Consider the following 10,434-nt stretch of genomic DNA (forward strand, 5'->3'; position numbering starts at 1 on the left):
TGATCAAACACCCTTTCACAGACCACATGTTCTCCTGCGGCCTCCAACCCGGCTCAGAGGCCACTTCCACAAGGGGGCGTTCCCAGTGCGTTTTGAGCCGTGACCGGATGGTTGGAATGAGGGGTGCTCTCTGCCACGGCACCTGCTCTGAAGACCAACACTGGTGTAGAAATGGGCTTTTCAGGGCCTTTGTTTGGGGACCAGTCTCGTAACCCCACAGCTGTGTCTCATCTGTCACACACAGACACTAATGCACACCTTCTGAGAGGAGAGTGAGTTGACAGTATGTGACAGGCCACCAGCACCCAAGTAGGACATCTGATCAAAATCACGTGGGAAACTTACAAGTCAAACCACAAGCTCTAAAAAAGGTGAACCGTCCCACTCTAGGAGCAGTACCGCAGAACCAACTAGAAAAGACAACACACTGACTTTGCTTGGGAGAGTCCGCTGGTCTGGGAGATAGCATGATGGCAGTGCCCTCCCCCTGACGGGTCCCCTCTCTCCCTGCTTCAGAATGTGCTGGTGTCAGAGCAGTTTGTGAAAATATTGGATGGGGTGTGTGCTGTCCACCCCCAGCTGGACGTGATGTACAAAGCAGTGCAAGGCCTCTCTAACAAGAAAAACCTCTTCACGTGGGCGAGCCCTGTGAAACTGATCCAGGTGAGCCCTGATTTCCTCTTAGAGCCCCCAGGGACCCCTGGAAAGAGCTGACCTTTGGCTCAGCTTCCTAGAGTTTCTCTTCCCCCAGAGCCTCTGCACAGTCCTCCCTGACAAGGAACATCTCAGCTGTGGAATATTCCTTTTGGCTCCCAGAGGAAGGACTGAGAACTGGCTGAAGTGGGAGGGCCTTGGAATAGGATGGTTTCTACCAGCCAGGCTCCTCCACTGCAACCAAAGACAAGTGACTGAAGTGCTCTGTACTTCAGTCTCTTCATCTGTAAAATGGGCATGATAATAGTACCCACCCCAGCAGGGCTGCTGTGAAGATTAAATTCTATACTACACATGACTTAGAACAATGCTTGGCAGGTAATAAGCACACAATTCATGCAGGCTCTTTCCAATAGCTGGTAAGGATGCCAAGACGTCCTGAGCCTGTGCTCAGGATGGCTATTTGGTGGCTTCAGCTAACAAGGAACCCTCAAGTGTTTTATACCTAATGGTCACCTTGCCCCTGGCTCAAGTCTTATATTGTGTCTGGCAGTCAGAGGAGGCAGATGTAACAGTGGAAATAAAAACTCAGAGAATGTTAGAGCTGGAAGGGATGTTATAACTCTTCTGGTCGGACAGCCTCACAGAGCCGTGACTGCCCAGGCCTGGTGTTTCTACCACCAGCTCTCACCTGCTGCTGGGTGCAGAGCCATTACCACCTGAGGCAGCAGGAGTTGGGAAGGTGCCCTGTAAACACCGTTCTTCATGGTGTTTGCCACTGGGGCTGCTTCCTGCCCCTGGTTGGTCTGCTCTGTGCCTTAGTTTCCAGAACCAAAGAGGAGAGCTCTTGCATGAAAATTATCATTGTTTGGAAAGTTCTAGAAGGCAAAGCAGTATCAAGTATCCTTATATCTTTTCAAGTAAGATGATGTCAGGTGGAACTGAGGGGAAACCTGTTTTGCAGGAAGAGCGGGAATGGAGTTATCCGATGCAAAGTGGGAGCTTGCTCCTTGTTTTAAATATACAGTACAGTAAAGTGAATTTAAGTATCTGTTAAACCTATAAAAGTAGATCACATCAGAGGTTGAGAACCTGTGCAGAGTGAGCTATACAGAATAAGACACATCTGTTATTTTATTTTGTACCTACTCCTCGGAATAAAAACACTTGAGATACGAAAAAAAAAAAAAAAAAAAAAAACAAAACAGTGTAGACAAGGGATCCCAGAGGAGAGCCTCAACAATACATACAATGTAAACCACAGTCCTTCCCCTCTGGGGCCCGACAATCGGGTTGGGAAGATGGGACAGATACAGTCATTTCTGATAGACAGTGTCATATGATAAATAATAAACAAGTGACAAAGGTAGCAAATACGATCCAAACTAGAGGTCACTGCAGGCAAACAGAAAAGGATGCTTCCTGGCAGGGGAGGGGCTGGGCGAGGGCCTGGACAAGCGGAAAAGATGTGGGTGAGCAACAGAGAGAGGGAGGGAGGGGATGTGCCAACCAGCAGAAGAGCAGAGTGGGTGGGAGTCGCTCGCAGTGTGTCTGGGGGGGTGGGAACCGGACCGTGCGGCTCTGGTCTCACAGGGAAGCCTGGGAGTCAAGGCTGCAAGGAGGGGCTAGAGCTGGATGCAGCAGAGGCCTAAGATTTTAGGCTCAGAGTGAGGTTTGAGTCCACAGGCAGCAGGGAGCCAGTGAGAGTTGTTGAGCAGAGGCTGTGATGTAAATCCAGCAGGACTGAGGGGTAATTTTTCTGGCAACGGGGAGGGAAATGAACTGAGGGGGTAAATATGAGACTGGGAAAACCAATGAAGACACTACTGTAGTATTCCAGATATAGAACGGTAACTTGGCTGAAAATGACAGTGAGAGTGGAGGTACAGATGTAGGAGATATCTTTATGGAGCATCTCCAGGACTTGGTGAGTCGTTCTGTGTGTGTGTGTGTGTGTGTGTGTGTGTGTGTGTGTGTGTGTTGGGAGAAGGGAGGTGAGTCGTTCTGTGTGTGTGTGTGTGTGTGTGTGTGTGTGTGTGTTGGGAGAAGGGAGGTCTGTGAGGAGAGGAGTGAGCCAAAGATAACCCCAAATTTTTAAGCCCAGTGGACTAAAGGAACGACGGTAACATTGCCAGCAGTAGGGAAGTCCTGTGGGGAAAACGGACCGCCCCCTGGCCCCGCCTCCCGCTCTGGCCTCATCCCTCCCATCCTCCCCTGCTCCTCTACATTTCAGCCCCACTGTATTTCTCCCCATTCCTTTCTTTTTTTTGGCTGCATTGGGTCTTGTTGCTGCGCACGGGCTTTTCTCTAGCTGCGGCAAGCGGGGGCTACTCTCCATTGCGGTGCGCGGGCTTCTCATTGCGGTGGCTTCTCTTGTTGCGGAGCGTGGGCTATAGGTGCATGGGCAGCTGCGGCAAGCGGGGGCTACTCTCCATTGCGGTGCGCGGGCTTCTCATTGCGGTGGCTTCTCTTGTTGCGGAGCGTGGGCTATAGGTGCACGGGCTTCAGGAGTTGTGGCACGTGGGCTCAGTAGCTGTGGCTCGTGGGCTCTAGAGCGCCGGCTCAGTAGCTGTGGTGCACGGGCTTAGTCGCTCCGCGGCATGTGGGATCTCCCCAGACCAGGGCTCGAACCTGTGTCTCCTGCATAGGCAGGCAGATTCTTAACCACTGCGCCACCAGGGAAGTCCCTCCCCATTCCTTTTTGCATCAGTTCTCTTAACATTAACTCTGAGTCCCTCTGTCTACACACCCTTCTTCTGTGTCTCACTCACTCCTCCTCACTCTCTAGGTCTGCACCAGAGTGTCACGTCCTCGGGCAACCCTTCTCAGGTTTCCTGGTCAAGAGTATATGCCCTTGCCACACGCTCCTGCAGCCCTCTGCTTCACCCTTTCACCACGAGACTCTGAACTCCTCCAGGGCAGGAGCTACGTTGGGTCTTATCAAAAGCACCTACCAAAGTAACAGGCCCTTATGTCCATCAAGGCTCTTAGTTGCTGACCACAGAATCCACTCCACTAGGTTAAGCAAAGAGGGATCTATTACCAGCGATAGACCCCAGAGACATTAGGAGGGCTGAAGAAAGTCTCTACATTTAGATTCCAGAAATGGCTCCCCAGACACCCCAACTGGCTAGCCAGGATGGCTGCTGCTTCTGCCTAGGTCAGGAAGCCGCCCAATCAGGAATCGCCCGCTGAATCGGGAAGCCACCCCCATGGCTGCCGGCAGCCTGCTCTCTCCAGATCACATGGTCACACATACGCATCACCCAAGGGCTTGGTGAAACCCATCCCATTCTGACCTGTGGCTTCACGGGGGCTTGGGGAATGCTGGTTTTTAGTTTTCCAGCCTCTGTGTTATAGAGAGGCGGGCTGTGAAGGAAGTGGAGTGGGTGTTGAGAGCCCGCCCGTGGTATCTGCCGCAGCACTCAGTAACAGATTGCAGAATTCAGCTGACTGAGGTTTGCTTTAGACGTGTAGGACTGAGGTGTCGGTGGGGTTCAGCATGGACTTGCGAGCAGCTGCTGGGGATGCAGAACTGGAAACGTAGGTGGGATTCACCCCGGGGTGGGCTGGTGTAGGCAGCGCACACCAGAGAGGGAAGTGTGGGGAGAGGAGAGCAGGGACCAGGGACTGATCCCCAAGGAATTCCTCTGTGAACAGGGTGTCTGCAGAAATATCTATCGAGAAAGCTGGGCCTTGTCTATGGCCTTTGGAAAGTTGGAGGCGAAAAGAAACAAAAAGATACTGTAAAAGGACCCAAAATAATATTTTAATGGTATTGGAAAGTTCACAATATATTAATACAGTGCATTTTATAAAGCAGTATGTTTAGTAGATAGGTAGATAGATAGACAGGTAGATGAAAAAATATACATCAAGGTGTTACCTCTGGATGGTGGGATTGGATTTATGGGTTATTTTTAATTTTCTTCTTTCTATTAATCTAAACTTTCCTTAAAATGTGAGTAGGTAATATCTTTGAATTGAAAACAGTGAAATATTATTTTTAAATACTCTAACACAGTATGTCTCCATATAAGTATTTGTATAAAACGATGAGAATTCTGAGAACACCAGAAGCCTGTCCTGCCTGTCCCACTACCTGGCTGAGGTTCAGTCTTATGGTCTCTGAGTTAACAACAGCCCACCCACGTACATAGAGCACCATCTTTGCTAGTCTTAGCAGGACAACTTCAAAACTAAATAATACATGTAAACATGATCACCGCCCTATTCCGTCCAAACTGTGGGAGCTTAGCAGTGTCGACTCCAGTCCTTCCACCTGTGGAACATGGAATGGCAGGAGAGCCTGCTCCGTGCCGGTGGGGCAGACACACAGAAGCATCGTGGCGTGCGGTTCTGCCTGACCTCAGACCTCGGTCTGGGCGGGCAGGGGTGGGAAGCAGGGGTGGGGGGCAGTTGGGGGGAGTTGGTATAGATATTACAAGGCTCCTGGTGTCTCCTGCTTCTCTCAGAGCTATGCAGACCAACACAAAATCTCGGTCCTGGACTTCTTCAGGAGCTTGAACCCTAGTGGAGAGACGACAATGCCTGTGGGCGAGTTCCGGAAAGCTATGATACAGGTGTGTGGATTCCTAGTGGACGCAGGCACTGTGTGTGCACACGCAGGGGTGTGTGTGTGAGAGAGAGAGACAGACAGGACACAGCGTGAGCACCTCAAAGAGCTCCTTGGGATTGGCTGTGAGAAGCCAACTTATCCACTGCTTTATCTAGACCCAGAGGGACACCTAGAGGAAGGGCCTCCTTCCACTGCCTGCTGAAGTCATTCTCTGTACTGCACGTCTGGTTGCCACTGGTGACCCAAGATGCTGCCTGAAGACACACATTCTTCGTCTTCTGGGTCTTTCTCTTGCATGTGGCTACTGGGCAGATTTTAAAAGGGAGTGGGAGAAGAGACCACATCCGGAAACCCCAGTATTTTGCCTTTGGCCCTATCATCTTGCCTGAAATCCCACACCTTCACATGTGGGGTATGATGGAGGTGCTGAGGGCCCCCTGAAATGCAAGCATGAAGAGGTCTGTCACCAGGGCAGCCCTAGGAAGGACAGGCCCTGCAAGAATAGGACTTCATGGGGGCCCAGGTTGGGGGATAAGACCCTCGGTGCCAGGCCCGTGGTGAAGAGGGCTGGCCAGACTCTGTAGCAGGGAGGTAAGGATGAACTTCCCATGCTGCAAAGTCGCCGCCTACTCCAGCTGGATCCCCATCTCCTTCACCCCTATTGCTCCCCAGAGAAAAGAGAGGCTCTGGAGTCTGAGCAGTGACCCACGGACATGGGCGGGGATGCTTATTCCTGCCCTGCATGGTATGGGTTCAGTTTCTTCTGAACTGAGGAAACTGTTGCCAGCCATGGTCCCAAGGGCAGTGAGGCATTGTGGTGTGTGTGTGTGTGTGTGTGTGTGTGTGTGTGAGACAGGAGAGGTCTGGGGGGAGCAGAGAGCTCCATTGACCTTGCATGTTCTATCTGCTTCCTCAGCAGAACAAGGTCCCCGTAAACCGGTACCAAGTCAGGGAGCTGATAAAGAAGCTGGGTGAGAAGACAGATATGGTGGACTTCAGGTTAGCCCAGCCCCGCCGTCCGGCCCTATCTGGGCTACGCTTCTGCCCTGGGCAGGCCCCCGGTTCCCTCTAAGGCACCCTGGCTCCTGGGGCCGCCCTGGAACAGATAGGAGGTGACACAAGCAGCAAATGGTTAGGCCCTGGTGTGGTGAGAGGGGCAGTTGGGGGCGTGTAAGGGTATCACAGTGGCCCAAAGAGGAGGTATCACTGGGGGGAAGGGGGTGTCACACAGACAGACAAGAGGACAGAGGATGGCAAGTACCAAGCCCGAAGTGTGGGCCAGCATGGTGCACTGAGGAACTGCAGGTCTTTCAACGCTGCTGGAGTTTAGGCAACCAGGCAGGTTGTGACTTAGGCTGAACTCCTTGAAGAGATCGGAAAGGACCATGATAATGGTCATAACAGCAACCAACATCCATGAGCCCTTACCACGTGCCAAGTGCTCCGCCAGTCACCAGACAGGTGCCTGAATTCTCACAGCGCCCAACGAGCACTAGTATCACGACCATGCTGTGAATAATGAAACGGAGCTTTAGAGAAGGAAAGCACAGAGCCAAGTGCCTGTGGCCAGAAAGGGGCAGCTGTGGCCTTAGCACCCCGGTCTGCGTGGTCCCAGGACCAACTCCTCCTCGCCGAGGCTGCAGGACCCTGCTGGTCTGCAGGTTGGTCCATAAGGCCCTGCGGCTTGGTGTCTCATGGAATCCCTAAGGAGTCTGTCAGAGGAGGCCCCCATCTGGTCCTGCCCCACAGCCTTCTCCCAATACCTCCGTCCTTGCCCCCATCAGCGTCTTTCATGTGTGGAGAAGCCACCGCACAGACTGACCCAGCTGCAACCCTGCTCTAGCTAGGAAGGGTGCGGCCGTGCGCAGAGCTCTCAGTCTCCAACTCTTTAGAATGGGGTGATAACCACAGCACCTGAGAGAGTTTCATAAGAATCAAGTGGAGACAATGCACATAAGGGGCTGGCACATGATGCTGTCATTCAGGAGCGACAGCATCATCCAGCAAGCACCCCCGACACCTGCAGGGCAGCTCAGGCTTGCACACCATCCCAGGCCCCCCTGCTCTGTGCCTGTGTCCTGGACCTCCCCGCCTGCCCACCCTGAAGTACGGCCTCCCGTTCCTTGGGATGCTGGTGGGAAAGAGCTCAAGGCAGAGGTCAGGAGACCGGGTCCAGGTCCATCAACCCTCCAGCTTTGCAGATGAGGTCACGTGGCCATGGAGAGGCAGAGCTGGGGTCTCAGGACCCAAGTGGGGAGCTCTTGTGGGAACCTCAAATTCCCGTCAGGTCACATACTGCAGCTCTGTTGGTTCCAATTGAAGAGCAGAGTCGTCATTTTTACGGTTGCATGAATTTTTCATTGTCATTTTTTTGTACAAATAATATCTACTTGTAAGAATTCTAAATCCACAGAAGTGTACTAGGGAGAAAGTGAAGGGCCTCTTTTACCTGCCCCCACAGTCCCTGCTGCCTCCCAGAGGGCGCTCGTGAACAATCCCAGGTGCACGTTTCCATAGCTTTTCCCACGTACTTGCAATCAAGTGTGTGTGTGTGTGTGTGTGTGTGTGTGTGTGTGTGTGTGTGTGAGTGCGTGTTCTCTAAGTGTTAAAAACAGGGACTCTGGGACCAGGCCAGCTGAGTTCCAATCCCAGCTCCACTCCTGTGGAACCTTGGGCAATTTACCCAACCTCCTTGTGCCTCAGTTTACCTATCTGTATGTGGGGCTAATAATAGTACCTACGGTGCCGGGAGCTTTTAAGGATTAAATGAGTTAATGCCTATGAAGCACTAAGAACACTACCTGGCAGGTGGTAAGCTCAGAGTACACATGTGTTTTACTATTATATCATTTTACCCTCATACACACGCGCGTGCACATACACGCACACACACACACACAGCTTCTTATTTATCATAAATGGAATCACACTGTCACATTCCTCTGAACTTCCTTTGCCTTACAATGTGTCTTGGTGAACTGTGCACGTTGGTATGTTTAGATCTATCTCAGCCTCTTTAACTGCTGCAGGGTATTTCATAGTGCAGAAAGAAGTCTCATGGTGCAGAAAGAGACTCTCATTTTATGGACATTTAAGTTATTGCCAATGTTTTGCTACTACAAATAATAACCAGTCACCAACATTCTTTTGTATGTCGTGTTTGCACACGTGTGTTTCTCTAACATGGGCTGGGTGGCTCAGACCCAGGATGAGAGTGTGCACATTCTAAACTTAAATCTGCTACCAAAGCCCTGCCGGCAGCGTAAACCCATCCCCATCCCTGTGCCGACGCCGAACCTCACCACGTTCAACATTCTGCCGAGATGGGTTTACAAATGGTCTCGCTTGGACTCGAGCCTGTCCAAACACGCTTGTCGATCAGCCACGAGGCTACGTTGGTGCTCAGCATTATCCCCTTACCTTTCAAACCAGTTCCTTGAAAATGACGAAGCCATAGCAACACGTCTGGCCTGGAAAGAAGTCTCACTGACAGAGAACTCCTGGCACGTTGGCTGGTGGCTGGGACGAGGCGGAGAGCTGGCTGAAACCTCGGCGGAAAGACACCAAGGCTGTGAGCGAGGCAATAAAGTCTAGCTTGGGTCTCCGGGCTGCTGGTGGCATGCCCTTCCCCCAGGGAGCACACCCTCCTGTTTTAGGGGGCACGTCCTTAGTGGCCTCGTTAAGAGCCAAAAGAACAAATTGGGAGAGCGTGGGGTTGCTAGGTGGCGGAAGAGAGCAGCGGGGAGAAGGTCAGTGCACAAAAGCAGTCATCACAGTGCTCGTAAACTGTGTCAAGGGGAGATTGCTGAGATTCGGGAGGCAGTGGCAGAGGAAACAGATGCTCAGGAAATGAGGACAGGGGCCTTTAGAAGCAAATGCCAGGGGGTCACGTGGAGAGAGCCCAGGGCAAGAGACAGAGAGGCCTGGCATCTAGCCGTGGCCCGGCATGAGCTGGCCACCTGAACTTGGAGCCTCATGGTTCCAGCTGAAAAGTGGAACAGCTGAAAAAAGGGATCCCCATCTGTTCTAGGGATCTGCCATTCTGCATTTCTTTGTAAAATTCCTTGGAAAACTGCGGAGGCATGAGGAGCTTAGCAAAAGATGAGAAGGTTTAGCCAAGAACAGCATATACTGAGCAGGTGGGGGGAATGGGTACCTTCAAGGATTTTGATTAACCTCGCCAGTCATCCTTGGGATGGACAAGGGCAGGAACGGTCTTGAGGGCCTCCTTTGCACCTGCACAGTGCCTGCTCATAGTAAGTGCTCAGTAAAAAATACCTGTGAAATGAAAAACCTCATTCACTTGGCAATTGTTTTGGGCAAGTGGTAGAAAGCTGGGAGAGTTTTGGGGATTGCCCAGGAACCCACACTTTGGAACACCAGTGAAGTGCTGGAATGGCATCTGGGAATCAAGGCACCAGCCCTCAGGTTTCACTGTTTCTTCCTCGAGGGTGGAGGTGATGCTAAGACTTCTCACCCCCTGCAGAATCATTATTTGAAACAATCTGTGTCCCCCTCCCCACAGCATATTTCCTCTCCCTTCCCTTATTCAAAGTTTTAACTTGAAGTTGAATTTTCATTAATTGGACGGTTGTATGGACTCAGTCAAAATTAGGATGATGAAAAGAAAATAAAGAAATGCAATAAAGAGTTTGTGAGCTGAAACTCACGTCCACCCTACTCATCAAGGTATGTAGATGTCTTTGCTCTGACTCCCCAAATAAATCAAATCCCCTGGAAGTCAGGGAGCCTTTCTTTTAAGTTTATTATAATCTATAAAATTCTCCATCAGGTCTGTGCTCGTAACTGAGCATTCAATAATTACTGGTGTCTGGGTGGAACCCTGAAGATTATTAGGCTATGAAGTATCAAAATTTGGTATGGACTATAGATTAGGGATCAATAAAAACAGCAAGTTTTCTCAAGTTGCTTTTATTCATCTTTAATAGAAAATAGAAAAAGCAGCACATTTTCTCATCAAATGTTATTTTTTGTTTGGGTAGCTTTGGGGGAATGATGGAGATGTGGGGAAGCCACCATCCCCGACCCTCCAGGCCACCCCTTGACACTTGCCATTGCCCATCACGTATGCCCAGCCAAAACCCTGCCTGCCTGCAGGTTGCCCTGGAACCGGGCCAACTGTGGAGTAGTTTCTACTTGTGGCCACTAGGTGTCACATCAGCTCCAAAATCGCCTGAAGG

At 51.2% G+C, this 10,434-nt stretch overlaps 1 protein-coding gene across 1 annotated transcript in view; it reads left to right on the plus strand.

The window, feature by feature from the left end:
- LRRC74A (leucine rich repeat containing 74A) overlaps window positions 1–8,746 on the plus strand; it is a 29,881-nt gene extending 21,135 nt beyond the window's left edge. Inside the window, exons 11-14 of the mRNA XM_028496081.1 lie at window positions 517–663; window positions 5,130–5,237; window positions 6,150–6,232; window positions 8,666–8,746. Coding sequence (XP_028351882.1) covers window positions 517–663; window positions 5,130–5,237; window positions 6,150–6,232; window positions 8,666–8,690 — 363 coding nt within the window. The 3' untranslated portion in view covers window positions 8,691–8,746. The remainder of the gene's footprint in view (window positions 1–516; window positions 664–5,129; window positions 5,238–6,149; window positions 6,233–8,665) is intronic.
- Window positions 8,747–10,434: the final 1,688 nt, after the last annotated feature.

The sequence above is a fragment of the Physeter macrocephalus genome, chromosome 11 (genome assembly GCF_002837175.3).
Source record: "Physeter macrocephalus isolate SW-GA chromosome 11, ASM283717v5, whole genome shotgun sequence".
NCBI lineage: Eukaryota > Metazoa > Chordata > Mammalia > Artiodactyla > Physeteridae > Physeter > Physeter macrocephalus.